Source organism: Sturnira hondurensis, unplaced genomic scaffold (assembly GCF_014824575.4).
Source record: "Sturnira hondurensis isolate 20B ecotype Veracruz unplaced genomic scaffold, ASM1482457v3 Scaffold0006413, whole genome shotgun sequence".
Lineage (NCBI taxonomy): Eukaryota > Metazoa > Chordata > Mammalia > Chiroptera > Phyllostomidae > Sturnira > Sturnira hondurensis.
This window is the reverse complement of record NW_028079044.1, coordinates 24,604,613-24,627,764: the sequence shown is the minus strand read 5'-3', so window position 1 is coordinate 24,627,764 and position 23,152 is coordinate 24,604,613. Positions and strand designations below refer to the sequence as shown.

The window sequence follows — 23,152 nt, the reverse complement described above, 5'->3', positions numbered from 1 at the left end:
GTTTTTCCATGTTTGCCACCATGTCGAAAAGATGAGGGTGCTCTGGGCTGTGGAGTCGACTGTCCGGGCCCACCTTCTCCCAACTCTGAGGCCCTAGGCCAGTCAGTTACCCCACTTTTCTCCATCTGTAAATAGGGGCAATAATAATCTCTATCTCACAAAGTTGGTGAAATAAATAAGCCCAAGTAACTGCTCACTAGCAGAGTACATGGAATGTGATAATGCTCAACACATCTTTGTATCACCCCATATATTTGTGAAAGGATGAGATGGCCTGGGGTCTCAGACACAATGCAAAATAAGACACATGAGTGTCAAAGTAACCCAGAAATAAGACAAAATGGACAGTAATTGGGTTATGAAGTTTTCATTTCTACATACAGACAGACAGAGAAAGGAAAAGACGGGAGAGAGATGAAGGCGTATGTTTCCTTTCTTATGAGAGTAAACTGAAACAAGACGTTACAGAACAAATAGTTGAGTAAAATAAAAGAGTAACACAGCATAATAGCGTTAGCTATTGGTTTTTCAAAATTTTAGCAATTATTTTACAAGCAAATTTTTCTTTTATTGATTTTTCACTATAGTTCGTTAAATATAAGTCTGATTTAGAACTGTAGGCAAAATAACAAAAATAGAAGAATTAAAAGTTACTCAGGAAAAAGATATCCTTAAAAAGAGCCAAAAGATTAGGCTGCTGTTTGCCAACCCACTCACAGGAGGGAAATCTCTACCCTGGGGTTCATCTAGGTTGAAAGCTGGGCCCATTCAATTCCCTGGGAAGATGCAGACACCTGTCCAGCAAGTGCTCAGGAGCCTGGGCTGAACTTCCAGTCAGGCAGGGGTCTGTGAACTACATGGGACAAGTCTGGCCTGGCACCTGATTTTTGTGTGACCTGTGAACGAAGACAGGTTTTTACTTTTTAACATGGTTTTTAAAAATGTTTCAGGCTATGTGAAAATTGTATAAAATTTAAATTTCAGCATCCATAAATAAAGTTTTATTGGAACACAGCCACACGTAGTTACACCTGGTTTCACACTACAAGAGCAGAGTTCAATAGTTAATGTCAGACCACACAGCCTGCAAAGCCTAAAATATTTACTATGTAGTTCTTAGCAGAAAAAGTCTGCCTTCGCCTAGACCAAGGAAGAGCATTACTCTGAATGTGGAGCTTGGAAGACAGGATAGTGTCAGATGTAAGAGTACACAGGGAAGACAATCTCACCACTTAGAGTCATTTAAGTCTTCCAAAGGTCCATTTAAATTAATCCCAAGAAGTCAAAATATTTATTTCCTTTTCTTCACCATTTGTTACACCCTAATAGTCTACAGTGTATCTTATTTAAAACAGGCAGCATTTACCTTAAATGCTTGTCTTAAATTGGTCACACCACATTTGCCTGTTTAGATGTGAGCTTCTTTTACTCAGGCCCAACAGGAAACGGGAGACAGATTAAATAACCATTTGGGATAAGATAATCACACACAGAAATTCTGGGCTTTATCTTTAAGGCATGCAGAATAACTGTTTCACTTTTGGAATACCCCAACCTATATAATATATGTAAGTAAACACAAACATACACATCACCAACCATACAGAGGTGAGCAAAAGTAGGTTTACAGTTGTTCGTATAGAAAGATATACAGATTATCGTTATTACAATACTTTTATTAACTCAAAAGAATGTCACAAAGGCAAAATCTTGTAAGTGTTCAAATTGCTGACCTTCGTTAGTCACACATCCTTGGAGTCTACTTGCTACTCTCAAGCACACTTCAGTACACAGCTCTTTATTGTCATCAATAATCTACTTTTGCCCACCCCTGTATATTTTTGATTCTAAGGAACAAATTTCTGTACATGTTGCCATCTGAATTTAGGCCCTGCTATGTAATTAAGAGCACCTACCACAAAGTACCTAAACAATGGTGCAGTCTACAACTGACTGCATCTGTGCCCGGTGAGCCCACCAGAGCAGGAGGTGGGAAGATCAGAAACAACCGTGGGGAGTTCTAGTGAGCAGCCCTCTCACATCTGTAATGAGGAATCGTTTCCAAGGGCAAGTGAGAGAGATGACTTTATCATCAGTTCACTGCAAAACTACTATCAACTATTCTCACTTGATATTGTAGAAGTTACTATTTCCTTTAATTCTCAGCAGAGAACCTATTCAAATTATTTTGGAGTGTACTTATAGAATTCATACTTCCAATCTTTCAAATTGGGTCAAAAATTTCTCACTAGTGAAATATACGAGCAAGAAATACCAAAATAATATAGCAGCCCAAATTGCAAGTTAAAATGGTTCTGAGCACTTAAATATTTATCTACATAAACATATCAAAAGTAACTGTATCTAAATATGCATACACCTACATAATAGCATCTAATTAAATCTATCTGTGGAATCCTGTCGTTTTATCTAATATGAAAACATCGAATTTAACTACTGAGGGAACAGGAGAAATGAACTGTGAGCTATCTATCACCACTGCAACCCTATCAAAGGCATCCCAGCTGCGTCTCTCCATGGCCAGCAGGCCTGGCCGTGCTGCATCACCTACTGTGCATGAATCTCCCCTGTGACTCTGCACCACACCGGCCCTTCTACAGGCCGTCACTCGGGCTGGAGGACTGTCAGAACCTCCGACCTCCAATTCCCACTCACCTGTTCCCCCTGCCCCATACACTTCCCTCCCTCCCTTTCATTAATAGAGAGAAATATCTATTTTCATTTCTAGCATCCAACAAAATCAAGTGCTTAATTTTCTAGTATACTCTAATCTGTGTTTATAAGCTTTGTTCTTCCACAGCTGTAACTGAAGCACAGACTTCCATTTCTGCTTCTTAAAATAAAACCCTTTCTTCTGCTGTTACACTGGTCAAAACTTTTATAGCAATAAAGGCATTTTATCAAGTGGATATACCTTTACTTAATCAACTTAGTCCCCAATTACCAGATAATGAGATTGGATACCTTTGCTATTAAAAAAACGCTGAATAAACACTTATATACATATATACATACACACATACATATATACGTGTGTGTGTATATATTTTTTAACTATTCCCTTAAGATATATTCCCAGGATCCTTTTTTGGACATTTGTGATAAGAAGTCAAGTTCTGTGTGTGTTTCCAAGTAAAATACAACGAAAATAGAGAATGATTTCATTCTTAATTTACTACAAAACTAACAAATTGTTCTTACTTGCTATTATTGCTATTCCAAGTAAGCAACTGATTAATACACTCTTATCCAGGTTCACAATGAAAACTGGGTTTATCTGGAATGTTCTTCAAATATCTACGTGCTGATGATGTCACTGTCCCAGATGCTCTTCTCTGGGTAAAGTAACAGGTACATTCTATGGGTGAGAAATAATTTCTCGCAGATTAGAATATAATTTTTTATAAATTTTTATTTATTTATCTTTAGAGGGAAAGGAGAGAAATATCAATGTATGGTTGCCTCTCGTGAGTCCCCTGCTGGGAACTGGCCTGCAACCCAGGCATGTGCCTAGACTGGGAACCGAACTGCGATCGTGTGGTTCGCAGGCCTGTGCTCAATCCACTGAGCTACACCAGCCAGGGCTAGAATATAATTTTTAAATGCTGTATTTTATTGATGGAAGGAAGAAAAGCCAAGTTAACATCGCTCACTGTCACCCTGGAACCACGAAACCGACACTGAAGCAGGGAAAAGCTTTCAGGAAGAAATCTCAGGGGACATCCAGTCCATTCTCACCCACAACACTTTTCTATGAGAGCCGAGTGCACACAGAATATATAGGAAAATGCATGGGGCTGAGCTGTTCTGTATGTGAGGTATATTTAGTGTGCACGAATACAAAACTTCCAGAACTGAAAGAGATCTTAAGAGCCAGTCTGGTAACCTTTCAACGAAGACCCTTCACACCACGTCAGAAAGTTAGAACTTTCCTGAAGAATCTGCAAGACTATACTTCTTCCTTGGCAACCGTCATTTCTCAGGTATGAAGGAATTTCTGAAGTCTAACTATTACTCTATCTCCTGACCTGAACCCTCAATTTTGTTCGCTCCCTGTCCTTTGGCCTCTCTACAGTGGAGAGTAAAATTACTTAGTCAAAACTTGTTTCTAAAAGTACTCAACCTATACCTAGAAAATAATGAATAACCTGATTTTTAAAAGCAACAGAAGAAAAAATACAGTGGAATTTTTTATTCATAATTTTTGAAAACCACTGAGAACACTACTAAACACTAAATCCCACCCCACCCCCCAATCCCTCTTGGTCAACTGAGAATTTGTTTGTGGCGTTTTGACAGCCTAGGATCAGTCAGCTCTAATTAATTTCAGGCCCCACGGAGAACTCTGTTAGAAAATGGCTGCTGAGGAGATAATCTGGCCTTGACCAGGTCACTGACTTTTTCACTGTGTTTTTTAAGCAGTCAGACTCAAAGAAAGACCCCACATAGCAAAATACTTTCTGAAGTCAAAACAATAACCCATATATAATGTTCACCAGGATTAGTGCCTACCGTATGACATGGCTTAGCAGACCCCATCAAGTTTAAACTTTTCCTCTTACCCCTAAGTAGTCAGAAATTGCCAAGTAGTTAACATTACCAAGACTGTGGTTCTTTTATCTGAAATCACAACTTTAAACAATATTTTCACTAAATATTAATTGCAATGCTTTTAAAGTGCCCCAATTTCAAAGCAACTGGGTCCCCCATTGTTGAACTTAACTAAATGCTGGGTACTACTAGCAAAACAAAACTGCATAAATTAAAATCATTTTTTAAATCTCAATTGCATAAATTTTAATGTGAAAGAAATCTGTTTCTATAATGTATATGGCTAGTATTTTAGTATGTTTTTCCTTTTAATGTCATATTTTGATGGCGGTAGGGGAGGGAATGTGGTATTCGCACTACGAATCCAGAATGCAAATTCTGCATCTCCCCAGGGGACCCAACCGTGTGCTTTTGGTCACTCAAAGGACCACCTTACAATGTTTTATATTTTCAAGGACGACAACTATTAGACACTATACTAGCTACTACTCTTATCTGGACCTGACTACTTAATGAAATGAACAGGTAGGGGTTTTTTTGTTTTTTTTTAACCTAAGGGTGCCATGAACCAAATACCAAGACCCTAAAGCATTAAGAACTAACAAAGTTTGTGGCCTTTTAATCTTTGGCATTTCTTTCAAAGGGTGTGTGTGTGTGTGTGTGTGTGTGTGTGTGTGTGTGTGAGAGAGAGAGAGAGAGAGAGAGAGAGAGAGAGAAAATGTTTTTTGGGGGGGCAAGGATCTGGTTGGGAAACTGGAGGAGATTAACCCACAGAATGACTTCCAGTATCTAACAAGTCTTATCTATTTGGGAAAGTATATGTCTGACTAGTAATATGTGAACTGTTTTAGATGGGAGAAAGCACACATTTTCTGCCAACAAGAGCCCCAGTATCTTTCCACAGAGGTCACCCTGAGACTATTCAGCCTGGGAGAAAAGCCATCTGGCCTAATATTTGATAGGAAGTGAAAGACACAACTTGTTATTTTGTCTGTGCAGATTCCAAAAAACCATGTGGACAAAAGATAAGCATACATTATTACACACTATGAGGATCTAAATATAGCTACGAACACCAGGGAAAATGACAAAACTAGATCATTCCAATCCCATTTAGAAACTCAGAGTGAGGCTCCGGTATATGTATATTAACTCCTTTAGTTCTATTAAAACAATCTTTCAACATGAAGAGCCCTGCCTCAAAAAGAAAGAAAGAAAAGAACAGGAAATCTGTTTTCCAGCCCCAGAACTGCAGATTACGGCCTCCACCAAAAGGAAGCTGCACTGCTTTGAGAAATGGCTCGTTCAGGTCCGGGACAGGCAACGTGCACGGTGAAGGTGGAGCACCTTGTCACTCATACCAGACAGCAAGGCAGCTGTCAGAGACAGTATCAAAAGATCTGGGCACCAACCTAAAGAGGCTCCAATTGAGCACAAATAAGTGTATTAACTATAATGTACCAACTTTTTAGAGAAAACTTTTATTTCCCCCCCTTTGTGAGTTTCAAAATAGGTATTAATAACAGGTTAAGTTTTATTTAGGTTTACTGATAAAGTTTATCAAAATATTTGTACTTTTTGGCCGGACCTTTCCAGCTTTTTTAACAGGACCTTTCTATTACTTAAAAAACACACCACACACACACACACAAAACCAAAAACTGAACAAGTGAAAAAAAAAATTCTTTACTGGTCACCACTAGAAAACAATGGACCAACTCATCATTCTGAAATAAAGAGAACAAATCAGAATAAGTATCTTTCTTCTGGTAAGTAAACAGAACAAAAACAAGTATATTTATCCACATCACAAATACCACCAGGTAACCAAATAGTATAGGAGGGAAAGGTTCTCCTTAAAGAAATATTCCAGCTAATAAATGAAAAAGGAATGATAGGAAGTCATCATAATGTGACCCCCAACGAATCAATGAATCTAGGCACTAGGTAGCAATGGCTACAGTCATCCCAGAAAGAGAATCAACCAGATATTATCTGCCTCCTGGTGGAAGAACAAATAATCGACTGTGAAGTAATCTTGAAAAAAAGAGAGAATATGGGAACATAAATATGGGAAGCTTCAAAATCTAATTTACTGGAAATACAAAGGACTACAATCAGAAAAATTCGGTCTGTGGGACAAACTAGTTTCTTTTTTTTTAATTTATTTATCTTTTTTAAAAATTTTATTTATTTATCTTTAGAGAGGAAGGGAAGGAAATACAAAGGACTACAATCAGAAAAATTCGGTCTGTGGGACAAACTAGTTTCTTTTTTTTAAATTTATTTATCTTTTTTTAAAAATTTTATTTATTTATCTTTAGAGAGGAAGGGAAGGAGAGATGGAGAGAAATATCAATGTACGGTTGCCTCTCCTGAGTCCCCGGCTGGGAACTGGCCTGCAACCCAGGCATGTGCCCTGACTGGGAATCGAACCGCGATCGTGTGGTTTGCAGGCCCGTGCTCAATCCACTGAGCTACACCAGCCAGGGCTAATTTATTTATCTTTAGAGGGGAAGGAGAGAGGGAGAGAAACATCAATGTATGGTTGCCTTTCGTGCGTCCCCTGCTGGGAGTTGGCCTGCAGGGAACTGGACTACAACCCAGGCATGTGCCCTGACTGGGAATCGAACCGTGATCCTCTGGTTCACAGGACCGCGCTCAATCCACTAAGCTACACCAGCCAGGGCACAAACTAGTTTCTTTAACCAAAAATTATAGCAACTTAAAATACATAACAGGAGCAGGCAAAGTAGGTTTATAGTTGTTCATATGGAAAATAATACAATAATTAGTGAATAATAATACAAAAATAAACTGTATGGCATACTCACAACTGCATACTCAAACCTACTTTTGCCAACCCCTGTATTGCTCCATAGATCCTGTTTCAAATAAACTACTAGAAAAATTATGACATTTATGAAACACTTGGAAACCTGAGCACTTACTGCACATTTTATATTAATAATTTTATATATAAGTATGCTTTTAAAATAACCACAATACCATTATATGTTCTTATTTTCTTAATTTAAATGCTGTCAGAAAGCTGAGACTTCAAGTTGGTGATCTATCCCTGTGTTTTGGAATGAACTATCCAAGCAACTGAGTTGTGAGAAATGATAAACCTCCCTTTCCCAAGAATACCATTCTTCAAAAAAAGAAAAAGGAAAGGAAAAAAAAGGCTCACTGGGAAATGTGACAAAGTAGTGACATTATCAGCAGCAACTCAAGTCTCCTTATCTTAAAAATGGCAAGTTGATACAGAATGACTGAGCAGATAATGACCAGCAACTACCAGCAGGTAATCTCCTGGTATCTTGTGTCGGCACACTGGCAAACAACCCCGGCTGGCACCAGTCCCCAGTCCCAAACCCTAGCTACTACCAACTCCTGCCAAGCTGGAACCCTTTCTGAAGAAAAGAAGTCTCTTATTAGAAGAGCCGGGATATCCCATTAAAAAATACAACTATTTTGAGTTTATGTTAGCCTAAATAAAACTTAACTGTTACTCCATATTTAATTTTGAATCTTTCAAAGGGAGAAAAGTGTTTCTTGTACAAAGTTAGTTAGATATATTTTAGGTACTTGATGGTTCTTAAGTTCTCTCAGCCCCTCAATTTTTACAAATTTCAGAGTTTCCTTTGATCTGAAGTGCACTGTACCCTGGGAGGAGAGGTGGAAAAGGTGAAGGGACTAAGAAGTGCAAACTGCTCGTTACGGGACAGTGGGGATGGATGGGCAGTGCAGCAAGGGAACGTGGTCCACAGTACTCCACAGTACTCCACAGTACTCCACAGTACTCCACAGTACTCCACAGTACTCCACAGTACTCTGGCAGCTATGTGTGACGTCAGGTGCGGGCGGGATTTTCAGGACGATCACCTGGTGGGTTCTGTGGTGTCTGGTCACTGAGGTGTACACCTGAAACTAATACTGTAGGCCAACTCTAATTGAAAAATAAATAATGATGATAAAAAATAAAAAATAAAGTATATTATACAATGTGTACCTTTTTAGCTCTTCCCTTTACTTCTATTAAAAACACAACTCTTAAGAAACTACTGTAAAAAAAACACCATCAAAGGTATAGCAAAGCAAACACATGCAAAATGGACATTACCTTTTCTGAGAAACTTCTAAAATACTGTATAGCCTTATGAGTCCTACATATCATGATATTTAGGGCAAGGTTCTGACCTATCTCGCTTGTTTATTAACTTTATGGTTATTCAAACTGAAAAATCTCAAACTTTGTTTAGACTTTTCATGGGTTAAGCAGGACAATAAATGTACACAAATTTTTTTAAAGAAAAAAAGAAACATAGGGATAACTAAACACCCAGAAATTGAGAAGGAAAAAATTCTTTAAGCCAATAGTTGTATCAAATTTATAATAATTTTGAAGTTACTTCCTTAAAGACACTTACTGACACAAGCAAACTTCTTTAAAGGGCCGAGCAGACTCATGTTCACTGTAATCAGTGCACAGAGTTCTGCAGACCCCTGACAAGGGCTCCTCAGCACCTGAGTATGCTGGGCTCTGTGCCTCTGATCACGGCCCAGGCTCTTCTTAAACCACTGCCCGTGTACATTCGATTCAATTTAACAAATGTTTGGTGAGCACTTAGGAAAACCATTTATATATAATATACTTTACCTCAGAAACCCTAGAGAGCTCTCAATAATATCAGCTTGCATCTACCTACCTACCTATCAATAGATTATTCCTATCTATTGCTGTATTTAGCAATAGATATACTTCTTTATTACAACATTAAATATCAAACTCTAGTAGTGACATTAATGATTACAATTTCAAGCACTGATGAGCATAAACGATATTTCCAGATATCTGCAACAACTTTGTATCAGAAAATATTTTTGATTTCTGTTGATGACAAAGTCCTTATGTCAAAATTACACATCACATGTATACAGTTATGCAGCACAATGGGGAATGGAATGAGCCACAAAAAATCAAGTAGTGGCATTAGGGCAGCATGGATATTTTCTGTTTCTGAATTATAGGAGGATCTAACATTTCATTTGGAAGGAAAACACATTTTTATTTTCCTTATCTCCTAATGCAACTATATATTTAATATAAAGTTTGAAGTTGTTTTATTCCCATTTTATACACAGGGGAATAAAGGTGAGGACAGGTTAAATTATTTCAGTAAGGTCACAGAGTGAACAAGTCCCCAAAACTTAAAACACAAAGCAAAATATAAACCTCTGTTCTAGTTTAGATTCGACACACTATTGGTATTTACCCTGCAGCTGTCCTGTCCATTCTGTCCCCTGCAGTAGTGTCCATTCTCACCCACCCTACACACTCATCCCCATCCTTCTCCCACTCATTCCTTGAGCAGGTAGGTACCTGTGAAGGGCACTGCGCCAGGCTCTGTGCTGAATGCGAAGGTGGTGGGCACACAGGGAGGTTAGTACCTAGAGGACTGACTTACACTTTTATAGCACCATAAGCCAGACAGTTTTAAATAATTACATAAAGTAAAAGTGATTTCTAGGACTCTTCCAGTGAAGACATGTTTTCCAAAATCATATTTGAAGCTTAAAAATTTTAAGCATGAACAACTGGTTACAGAACAGAGATCATCTAAATTCTCTTAGGAAGGTTTTCATATGCAGGGCAAGTTTTAAAGACAAACCTCTATCATTCTTATTTCTCTACCTGTAATATCACATTTCTAGGTTTAATTTCACACGTCAAGTGAGACAGCATAGTCATACTATGCAAAATTATATACAATGGTTTAGCAATTCAGGTTTAAGATACATAAATATGGTGAAGGTACATCTATTTTCTATCTGTAATAGTTTTTAAAATAAACCAGACGTTGAGCCATCTGGATTTCAATAAACTTTGAGGAAAATGAAACGTATTTCATTCAACTACGAATCCCCTGATGCCTAAGCAACTCCTAGTATGTTTCAACAACACTGAAAACAAAGCCAACAGCCCTGACTGGTGTGGCTCATTGGGTAACGTCCCGCAAAGGGAAAGACTGCCAGTTCTGATTCCCGGTCAGTGCACATGCCTGGGTTACAAGCACTGTCCCTGGTCGGGGAGCATACAAAGAGTTTCCCTCCCTCCCTTCCCCTCTCTCTGAAAAATAAATACATAAAAGCTTAGAAAGAAAAAAGCAGACAACACTAGGAACATTCAGGAGCCATCGCAGAGCCGATGTGGGGAGACCTCCACGACGAGTGACTGGCACCTACCGTAGTGTCATTGCTGGTCACATACACAAGGACATCGGAGGAGTTCCTGCCATTGATGTATCGGTAGCAGTTCCAAACGCAGCTAATCAAGTAACCCTGAAAGTGAGTAGTGATATTAGATCTTTGGTTTTCAAACTTCAGAAAATTTCAAATATCAGCATAAATAATTCCATGTTACAAAAGTTTTATTTACATAAATTATAAATATAGTGACTCTACTGGGTACAGTAACTTTCTGGCAAAGGGTGCTACTCTGGCCCTATTCTGTCACACACACCCCTGAAGGTGGTGAAGGGGGGGTGCTGAAAGCAGAATAAGAAATTCTAAGAAAAGATAGTACCAATTGCCAAACACATTTATTGCTCCAAAATTTACAGAATAATTAAGCCATTTCTCATCACATTTTAAACTCTGTGTTTTGGGGATTTTTTTTATTCTACATGATTATCTATGATTTTATTATCAAGTCAATTTTTATAAAATGGATTACAGCCCCGGCTGTTGTAGCTCAGTAGACTGAGTGCAGGCTTGCAAACCAAAAGGTCACTGGTTTGATTCCCAGTCAGGGTATATGCCTGGGTTGCAGGGCCAGGTCCCCACTAAGGGGCTCACGAGAGGCAACCATACATTAATGTTTTTCTCCTCTTTCTCCCTCCCTTCCTCTCTCTAAAAATAAATAACTTAAAAAATGGATTACAGCATGTGCATTTGTTCAACAGTGGATTTTTATTAAAACATTTCCATTTTTACAATAAAATATCCAAAGAAGATATTCAAATTAATGTCCAGAAATAAAGCATGAGTTCATGGGAGACATTTGAACTACGAACTTTTCACACTTTTATTTCAATCATCTACAACTGGGTTAGAACTAAATGATTTCAAAATCCCTTTATAGCTTTAAAATTCTTTGATTAAAAGAAGTTTAAAAATATGGAGAAAGTGGAATCCTCACACATTGCCAGTGGAAATGGTGCAGCCACTCTGGAAAACAGTCCCTCAACAGGTTAAGCAGAGTCAGTGATTCCACTCTCAGGTACATGCCCAAGAGAAATGAACACATCTGTCCACACAAAAACCCGAACACGAATGTTCATAGTAGCATATTCGCAATACCCAACAAGTGGAAACAGGACAAATGACGATCACCCGACGGATGGATAGACAAATGTGGTGTATTCATACAATGGCATATTATTCAGAAATAAAGAAATCCTGATATGCTACATAGAACATGCATGAACCTTGAAAACATCATTCTAAGAGAAAGAAACTAGTCACAAAGGACCACATATATGATTTCATTTATGTGAAATATTCAAAATAGGCAAACCTACAGAGACAAAGGAGATGAGTGGTTGTCTGGATTAGGGGTGGGGTAAAGGGGAATGACACGTGATAAAAATGTTCTAAAATCACACTGTGTAAGCACAAAACTGGGATTATACAATTCTGGGAGTATACTACAAACCACTGAATTGTATACTTTAAATGGGGAACTTTACAATATCGAACTACATCTCAGTAAAGTTGGTTTATAAAAAAGACATTTAAGGATAAAAGGAGTGTCTGTCAACACTTTACTGGAGTGAGGTCAAATACTCTGTCTCACTCTACTGAGAACGCTGTCTTAAGCTGCATGCATATTTGGTGGTGATTACTTCTCACATTAAATAAGATGAAAATGTATAATGCTATCTTACAAAAATGTTTCCTGAATGGCAATAATCTCAAGCTATTAACAATGAGAAAGAAAGAGATGGAAAGGGCACGTTTCTTGACCAATGCACACAATGTATTTAATTTACTAAAACCTTTAGTTTACTCAATCTTTGTTGAGGAAAAAAGCCCTACTTTTTGAGAATTTCAATACAAATAAAAAAAGAATGTATAACATATTACTTATGTGTTATATCACATGACTAGTCACCCATTATTTTGGCAGCAAACAGCAGATTCTTTAAAATCTTAAAGAATCTTTAAAAGTAGCTTTTAAAAGTAGCTTTTAAAATTCTTTAAAATCTTAAAGAACCTTCAAGAACTCTTCCTGAAGGGAGGTCTCTAAAGTGACAAATCTGTACTGGAAGGGCTAAACCAGCAGAGGCGAAGGGGTCTGGGACTTCACAAGGCCACAGTCCGCACTCACAAAATACTCCAACAGGAGGAAAACCTCTGGCTGCCATCTCTAAAAACCCAGTGACTTCTTTTAGTGACTTTATTTCCTATCTGACATTTCTGTAGTCTGCTAAAGAGAATTTAGTGTGTTTCCCAAATTAGCTGGCATTGACAAATCATGTCTATCATGTACCCGCAGAGGTGGGGGGTAAGCACAGCTCCCTTTGATGTCTTTGGAAGGAGAGAAACTGACACATGTCCTGGTTTTGATCCACAGGGAGCTGATAAACCTTATCGATGAGAAACAGTGAATTTAGGCTGTAAAAGCCACTAATGGGGGTACACTCGCATTTGAAACCACAACAAACACATTCATATTTTTTTAAACTAGTAGTTACCGACTCCCCATATATAAGGCATCAGCTTAAGATATAGAGCCCTGGCCGGTGTGGCTTAGTGATTGAATGCTGGCCTGCGAATCAAAGGGTCACCAGTTTGATTCCCAGTCAGGGCACACACCTGGGTTGCAGGCCAGGTCCCCAGTAGGGGGTGTGCAAAAGGCAACCATACACTGATGTTGCTCTCCCTTCCCCTCTCTAAAAAAATAAAATAAATAAAATATTTAAAAATAAATAAAATTAAAAATAAGTACAGTCTATGTTCTCAAGAAAATGAAATCTAGCCCTGGCTGGTGTAGCTCAGTGGATTGAGCACGGGCCAGTTCCCAGCAGGGGATGCACAAGAAGCAACCATACATTAATGTTTCTCTTCCTCTCTCCTTCCCTTCCCCTCTAAAGATAAATAAATAATAAAATATTTAAAAAAAAAGAAAATGAAATCTAGTTAAGTAGAGGAGATATGTAAATAAATGAGTATTAAAATAAGTACATGTTTCTCACAAGTTGGAAATAGTGTTATGGACCATTTGCATGGTGTCTTTTCATTATGATAATTAATACTGTTTTGAAATTTATAAAAGCACCACAGTAAATTTCTGATTTACTACCAAACCTCAGTACCTGAAACATGGCCTGACATAAGGAGATCCTTAATAAATATTTACTGAATAAATGAATGAGCAATGCTTTTCATACATTACCACACTTGAATCTCACAGTAGCCCCTACCCCCCTACAGAATGTTTTCTTAACTATCACTGCTTTTTAGTAAATGAAGAAACCAAGGCTCTGGTCACAGCTAGAAATGGCAGTGATAAAAGCTAAATCTAGTCCTCTGACTCAAAATCTCAGGTAAGCATTTCCAATACAAATGAAAATGCCTACAGAATTAAATGCCTTTTTAAAGAGCACTGGGAAGTTTCAGCAGTCACATACAAGAAGCTCATTTCTGAGCTTCTGGTAATGGCAGAGTAGCTTCGTCAGATGAACCTTCCTGAAGGTAAAAACGATAAAAATTGGAACACACGAACACACACACACACACACAAAATGAAGGCAAGGGAGAGGCACCCAAACCAGGGAAAAGCTAAAGGGGAGTCTACCCTTCAAAGACAATTATAATTAAGTGGGTTGGATATGAGAGTCCGTGGCCTCTCGCCAGGGGCCCTGCCAAAGACACACTGGGTGGTCTGGGGTGGTACAGGACAGGATCTGAGTTGACAGAGCAGCCGGGAAGCTGGGGTAGAGGGGAGTGGGCACTGCAGAGGTGGTAACCCTCAACATCTCTGCAAAAAACTCCCCCAAATCTGTGACCATTAAACTATACGTGCAGTATCAATATATTCAGTGTGTTTTATGGGGGAAAATGTAGACCCAAATGATTTGCAAGGAATCATTTTCTTTGAATGATTCATTTCATCATATTACCTACTTAAAATAACTTTTCTTCCTGAATGCAGCTTCCTCAAGCTTACTGAGTTTGATTTTTGAAGAACTGGGTGATTTTATGTCAACATAAAGACTATGAAAGATTATTAAAAATTAAAAGTTCAAAGTTCAACAACCATCTGAGAATTTTCTACACATTAGTAGCACACAAAGGGGGTTCTAATGGTGTTCTTATTATCAGGTTCACAAAGATGAGAAAGGGTAGCCCTCAGATGCTGAGGTTGAGAGGAGGAAACAGTGCTGACGCAGGTGCTACGTCCTTCAACTCTTACGGACATCAACTGGACAACCTATCAAAGCCTTCAAGTTATGCATACCTTCTAATTTTAAGAAATGTATCTTGAGGAAGGCATAACTATACATAAGATGTATTTAAATTTAGTCATTGTTTAGCACTGGCTGGCGTAGAGCAGTGGATTGAGCACAGGCTGGAACCAAGGTTTCACTGGTTCGGTTCCCAGTCAGGGCACATGCCTGGGTTGCAGGCCAAGTCCCCACTTCGGGGCACACAAGAAGCAACCATACATTGATGTTTCTCTCCTTCCCTTCTTCTCTCTCTAAATAAAAATAAAATTTAAAAAAAATGTACTGCCCTGGCTGGCATAGCTCAGTGGATTGAGTGCAGGCCTGCGAACCAGAGGATCACGGTTTGATTCCCAGTCAGGGCACATGCCTGGGTTGCAGGCCAGTTCCCAGCAAGGGACACATGAGAGGCAACCATACATTGATATTTCTCTTCCTCTTTCATTCCCTTCCCCTCTAAAGATAAATAAATAGTTAAAAAAATTTACTATTGCAGCAATATTAGCTGGAAAGGTAAACACTGTCTTAATGTCCTTCACTAAGTAATTTATTAGATAATGATAAATTCATATAATAAACTTATAGAATGATGTTCAGAATATATTACATTTTAAAAACAAATTACAAACATTGTAATAAATGCTGTACCATAATATATACTACATAATGCATAGCATTTCATCAATTTACTCTCATCCTATTAGACTTTCGAACACCCTCAGACTGGCCTACGGAAATCTGATGTGGGTTTATCTCTCCCAAAGATAAGAGAAGGAACAGAACTGTCGGAAAATCAAAAAACAGTACAGACATCTAAAGCAAGAGAATGAGATGACTCAAGTTTGTTTACTTATTTGGCACTAGAATATTCCGGCAGTAAGGAAAATCTTCATTCTTACCTTAAAAGTCAAGATAATGCTGATAAACAGAAGAATAATAAGGACCAAACAGGTAGAATTCACTGACATGATATCATCTCTGTAGGGAAAATCAGGAGGCTGCAAAAGAAAAGCATGTCATTAGCAAATATCATTAATCATTCAGGATTATATTCGCTAGCCATTAATCAGATATGCCTATGAGAAAACAGTTAAAGCAGAGAGCTACTGAAGACCCCCACAAAATTTCTAGCCTACCTCTACTAATGAAAAAGCTACAAATGGTGTGATGAGGAGGGGCTGATCTGTTCATAATTTGGGCAACAACTCTTGAAAAGAAAAACTGGAGGAAGATTCATGAATGAGACCTGAAAACATACCTTTGCCTTCCAACTATACAAAAAGCTAAAAGGCAGTAAGTAGTCTTTTTCTTTCCTTAAAAGACTTTATTGATTAATTTTTTTTAGAGAGGGGAAGGCGGGGGAGGAAGAGAGGGAAACATCAGTATGTGAGTGATACTTGATCTGTTGCCTCTCACATGCCCAGCCAGGAACGTGGCCCTGCAACCCAGGCATGTGTCCTGGCTGGGAATCGAACTAATGACCTTTGGTTCACAGGCTGGTGCTCAATCCGCTGGACCACACCAGCCAGGGCAAAAATGCAGTAGACTTTATATACCTGATATTTGGATTTCCTGCAAATCCTGAACCATTCTAAAGAGCCCGTGCAAGGCAAGGGGGAGAAACCAATTAAAATAGTGTCTTCTTTATATAGCATTTTGTAGATAGTACTTTTCAAAGAGCAGAATCTTTTATAACAGGAGGTATTTATAGCATTGAAAAAAGAGTCAAGTTCTGCCATCTGACCATACTGATTTAACTACCAGGTCAAGGGATACCTTTTAGGACAATCGAAATTGGCTACTGTGGTCAGTGGGAGGGACAGAGCTTTATCACAAGGCACCAGCACAGTGCTAAGCACAGCCTTGCATTCAACTGGCTGAAGTAAGTGTGCAGGGAGGAGGCCCCGTGCACACTGACACCTTTGACCTCTTCTTTATCAGCCAACCTATGCAGTTTGGATTACACAGCAGTAGTTTGAGATGCTACAAAGAAGTTCCAAATGTTCAAGAAGAATACAGAGAAAACTCGTGACTCATGTGCTTGGCCCCTCCTCCCAGGGTGAGCATCACTCAGTGATGTTTAGAGTCTCCTTTCACTTTGGGTAAAATCTAAGTCATTCTTTGTGACCAACTGGTCCCTTCCCTTGGAGCCTGGAAGGGTTTTTGGGTACTTATCTTAAAGGGTAAGAATAAAACCAATTGCTGTTCACAAGGCCAACATGAAATCCTATTGTTTCTATGTCTAATAATTTTTTTAAAGGGTGGGAATCAAAATGGAAGTACGTGACCCTTTCCATAAAGATCTTCATACTCTTCCCCCCCGGAAAACTGAAGATCGTTTCTGTATCCAGCTGAGGCCCATAAACACACATGCACAGCTTATATTTTAACTGCATTTTTACAAGACTCCACATAAACAGAAAAGGCATTAGTGGGTGCCTTCCCCAACCCTTCTCAGATAACAGCCTCTCTGGGCTCATTACATCTCAACCTGTCAACAAGGGCCTTAAAACCAGTGGCTCAACGATCTTTTCATTAGTTTCTTAGGCATTGTGATAATCTGCAGACCTCACTCTTTCAGCTCTAACTGATTTTTAAGTAGAACATACTTGCTTTATGATTACAAATAGAAGATGATTTTTTAAAAAGAGATTATTAAATTACCGTCAGCATTACCAATATTATCATTTTACTACTAGTGGCTCTAAAGCAAATGAGTCCAGTGACTGAACAGTGTGGGGTATTAACACAAAGTCTAGGTCACATTCTCACTTGCCTACATATTAGGCTCTGTGCTCCTATTCATAAATCTCTGCAATATGTGGGCTGTAGCACAGAATATAGTCAGCCCCCTCACATGACCGGCTACGCAGAGATGAGGACTCCTCCACACTTCCAAGGTTGATCCCAGCACCAAGCTATCATTACAGGGCAAAACCACAGGCTTTAAAGACAGAGGATTCTGTACAATCTGCTGTTCATATACAGGGTGCAGCAAAAGTAGGTTTACAGTTGTTCATATGGAAAATAATGCAATAAGTAACTATATAAGAATAAATTGTGTTTCATGTACTCACAACTGTAAACCAACTTTCACAGCACCCTGTATAAACCTCCTCATGCACAAATAAGTATACCACAAGGGATAACATAAATTTAGCACATGGGAAATACACAAAAATTTTCTTGGCACAATGTTCTACCAAAACATGGACCTGTTTTCTCAAACAGAGAGAAGCTATGACTAACAAAAATGGCACCCACAACAACCACCTAGAAGACACTCTTAAGGAGCTAAACACTGGAGGCTTTTCGGTCTAGGGCTGCTGAGAACCGGTTGGTCTGGGCACTATTCCACGAGATCGCACACCTCTGCTGCCCCATTTCCTCCTTTCCCTCCATCCCCCCATTTCCCACTGAACTCTTCAACCTCCATTGTCACATCAAATTCCAGTCTCACCTCTCCCTTCCCAGAAACACCCTGCTCCTTCTCTCCTGTTCGGAGACTACTATTAAAATCTCCAGAGTGAATATTCTCTCCATTTAAAATATTCTAAGATTTTGAAGAAACTGAATTTTAAGACACATTCACAGTTTAAAACACAAAGGTTAAAACTGTAAAGGCACAAGCCTTGGCCAGACAGCTAAGTTGGTTAGAGCATCATCCTGATTCACCATGGTTGAGGGTTCAATCCCTAGTCAGGGCACATATAGGAATCGACCAATGAATGCATAAATGAGTGGAGCAACAAGTCAATGTCTCTCTTTAAAAAATCAATACAGTAAAAAAAATTTTTTTTTAGCTCTGGCTGGTATAGTTTAGTGCATTGAGCGCGGGCCTGCAAACCAAAGGATCCTGGTTCAAATCCCAGGCTGGGCACATACCTGGGTAGCAGACCAGTTCCCATCAGAGGACACATGAGAGGCAACCATACATCGGTATTTCTCTCCCTCTCTCCTTCCCTTCCCCTCCAAAGATAAATAAATAAAATCTTTAAAAAAATGTTTTTAATGTAAAGGCACAAAAGTAGTCTAATGTCACACTCTCCATAAATTTTCTAATACCCAACTATCAATATTCACACATATGGTAACAAAGAACATTCAGAAAACTAGTCCAAAACAAAAACCAAAAAGTGGTTGGGGAAGAAAGCATTCTGTGGCCAAACAAGTTTGGGATGCAGCATACAGCGGAGTTCTACTTTTCCCACACAACAGCAGAGGAAAAAGCTATCCTTTGCTGATAACCAAGCAAGTTACATTTTACAAAAATAAGACAATTAGTAACTAGTTTAGGTAGGTGCATCTAATACCATTACCACAGCTACCAACTTATCTCAGGAGGTTATGTTTTTTCCAAAAAGCACTAAGAAAAAAATCTCACCTTTAAGATAACATTTAACAATCTCTAATCAGTAACTCAGCTGCAAATTAATATGAGTGCATGTCTACGTGAATACCTCTGTGTCCCTTACTTAACCAGGGTTCCCTCAGGAAGAGAAGCAGCAGCTGGGACGGCCACGTACCAGCTGCCGAATGTACTCCTGAATGGAGCTCGGGTAAACAAGCACAGTGACGGCGACCAAGGTGTTCAAGGCAAAATCGAAGATCTGGTAACAGAAGAAGGGAATGATCCAGGCGGCGTGTTGCTAGACAGAAGAGAAAATACAATGTTAATGTTCACGTGTTCAAGATTACAGAACATTATTTCTTTTAATTCAGATAAATCTTTTCTTAACCTGCAGAAAAAGGGAGGAAGAGCAATTCATGAGACCAGGCCACGACGACAAGGCAAGCCAAACAGAAGGAGTCAAACAAATCTAAGCAAACACGTCTGAGACTGTACTGGTTTTCCTAGTACTACATAATACTAACAAGAGATTGTAACTCCCAAAGATTCTATAGACAACTGAGAATGACTACACCTCACTTCTTTCAGACAATGGTACAGATTACACATGTAAGGAATAGAGGAAAAGGCCCAGCTTATTATTTTTTAAACAGGAAAAAAATTAAAATTTTAATGCATGCTCATGGGGAATTCAGGCAACATTGGGTATATTACAACATTTTGGACAAAAAGAAAAGAAGAAGAAAAGGGAGGATGAGGTACCAGGTTTCATTAGTGAGAACGAGTGACCCACAGGGAGTTGAGGACAAGCGGATGCACCTGGCAGGCAAGTTCTTGTTAGACATATAGAAACAACGGGACATAGTGGGCATCTAGCCAACAGGGCCCTGCCTGAAGCCCTCCTATTTACTACATTAGTCCAAATTAGGCTGCAGCAGCACTGTAAGAGTTCCTCTCCGGACCAGGTGCTTCTGTCTGAATTTCTTGAAGACCCAGCTTATTTCAAAGCTGCTTACCTTGTAAGCCCCGTAAGTCGCCATGGCACATATCAGGATCATGAGAAGAGAAATTGCAATAGCAATGCACATGTCTGCCAGAGAGTGAAAAAAAAAAAGAAAATGAGTAGATCCATCATTTAAACTCTTTTTATAGTCTTTCCTCAAAGGCATTTTTTGGTTTATAAACCAACTATAAATGAGCACTTCATACTAAGTGAAACACCAGAGTTCTCTGGGAATTTAAGATAGGTAAAGAAAATAAAGTGCTCATAAGATATTCTCCCTAAATCATATAAATGCCTATCGATAAGAGACTGACTTACATATAAGTTTATTTCAAAAATGTGAAAGATACTGGTTTCAGATACATTTAAACAGTTGGTCATCTGAATTATATATAGGTTTGTTGTTTTTTAACATGTAGGAGTCTACCTTATATTTTACAAACTCATGTGTCTCGTGTCCCTCCTAAAACCCTCCACTGCTTCCCATCTCACTTGGTATAAAACCTCAGTTCCTTAATCATGGCCTTCATGTCTGCTTATTCTAAAGCAGGTCTACTTCCCCAACCTTGTCTGACCTTACCCCACACTTCCTTGCTCACTATAATCCAGCCATACCATTTGGTTCATTATACACAGCAAGGTCGTCCCACCTTAGGGCAATTCCCACTGACTAGAAGAAACAGTCCTCGTATTTTCACACGACTAGCTCTGCCTTTTTCACCACGCAGGTCTCTCAGCTCACTGTCAACAACTCCAAGAGAGCGTCCCTCCCAGGCACTCCCACAAAGAAAAGCTTTATCTTCTTTGTGGCACCTATCACTATTGCCTTGTTCCTATTTCTTGTGCACTGTCCACCTCCCTCTGCTAGAGGAACCTTCCTGAGGGAAAGGACTTTCTGTATCTTTTTCACAACTACAGCCCCAACACTGAGAAGGACACAGACAGCCAATACAGCAGCTGCTAGCCACAGGTGGACAGTGAGCATTTGCAAGAAGGTTAATCTGAATTAGGATGTGCCGCTGCAAGATTAAAACATACTCCACATTTCAAGGACTTAATACCAAAAAAGAACGTAAAATATCTCATTAATGATTTTAATACTGACTATATGCTGAAATAATATCTTGGATATATGGGTACTGAGTTAAATGATTTATATTACTAAAGTTAATCTTGCCTGTTTCTTTTTACCCTTTTTAACATGGCTACTAGAAAATTTACATCTGTACTTAAAGAATATTATTCTTCTGTTTGTTGAACATGCTGGTCTAGAACAATACCTATATCATAGTAGGTACTCACTGAACACTTATTCAAGAGGTCCTGCTGCCATACCTTTAGGATAGTCTGATTAGAGAAGTAGGATGTGACTGGGTTTATGACTGGGTTTCTGAAGGTGATGTGGGGGTTTTCACTGACACCAAGAGAGCACAAAAACCGTGTAGTAGGGTATCTGTCCAATGCTGACGTTTTCCACGGCATTTCACAGACATCTCATTTAGTCCTCCTCACTCCGAGGTAGATGTTACTGTTCTCACGTAGCAGATTATGAACCAGAGCTTGGAGGTTATGTAACTTGTTGAGAGCATTTGCACAAAAGGCTAAACCATAACTAATCCTGCTCTCACGACTTCAGTCTCTGGCTCTGTCTCCTATGCATGCGGCGTCTACTTCGGCTTTCAGTAGTGTACCAACCCAGCTGCCTCTTCCTACAGGTTACTTCTCAAAAGAAAGTAGTATTCTAATTTTAGAACCATCCTCTCTGTGTCCTCAGAGCTAAGAGAACATTTTAAGCAGGATTACCAACAGAAGCACAGGGTGGAAGTACACTCTAGGACAGACACGCAAACGTGTCAGCAAAGACCATTTGCCACCTCAAAAAAAAAAGTTCCCTCAAATTGGTCTACAGAGTTAATGCAGTAAATTTATAACAATGCTGATGATTTTATTAGAGTGAAAATACAATTTTCAAAAAAGAAAAAATATGAAGTTTATATTATAACCTCAGACCAGTAGTTAAAAGACATGATTTCTTTCAGGAGACATACATATTGTACAGTCCATTTTTAAATCTCAATGCTAAATTAATTTACCTTTTCCCTCTTGTGAGGGAAGAGGTACTTACAAAGAAATTACATCTATGCCTCATAGGATTCTTGTAGGGCCAATGGAGGGAATAAACTTGAATGCATTTTAAATGCTTTAAATGCAAAGGGAAAGTCTCCATTTACACACACAGAGACAGTAAGTGCACACACCCATTCCAGTGCAGTCATTTGCATATAAAGCAATGAGGGTATTATATTTTTATTTCTGCATAAAGCTATGAACATAAGGGAATGTACACTGTCTACTTAATCTTTACTCCATTTTTCCTCAGTGAATTAACTATTGTTACTTCATTTAATCCTTAGAGCAAACTTAAGAGGTAGGTACTGTTATTATATCCTCATTATAGAGAAGACAAAGATGACTAAGAAAAGGCACATCACTTGCCCAAGGCTGCCCTGCTAGTAAGTGGTGAATGATATTCTAAAAAGAGTTAAGGCATCAATAAACAATTATTATGTCAAAGCCTATTAGAATTTACTGCAATCTCTGAAACTTAAACTCAGGCAGAAGTTTATTGCTTGCTTCTTTGTCTACTTTTATGATTTCCAAATTCTGTACAGGCATATTTTCTAATGAAAAAGAAAATTAATTTTATGGAAG

At 38.8% G+C, this 23,152-nt stretch overlaps 1 protein-coding gene across 1 annotated transcript in view; it reads right to left on the bottom strand.

The window, feature by feature from the left end:
• Window positions 1–23,152, bottom strand: part of LAPTM4B (lysosomal protein transmembrane 4 beta) — a 60,729-nt gene that overhangs the window by 7,762 nt on the left and 29,815 nt on the right. The window contains exons 3-6 of the mRNA XM_037048246.1: window positions 20,454–20,527; window positions 19,613–19,735; window positions 15,986–16,084; window positions 10,822–10,917 (exon numbers count right to left, since the gene is read on the bottom strand). Coding sequence (XP_036904141.1) covers window positions 10,822–10,917; window positions 15,986–16,084; window positions 19,613–19,735; window positions 20,454–20,527 — 392 coding nt within the window. The remainder of the gene's footprint in view (window positions 1–10,821; window positions 10,918–15,985; window positions 16,085–19,612; window positions 19,736–20,453; window positions 20,528–23,152) is intronic.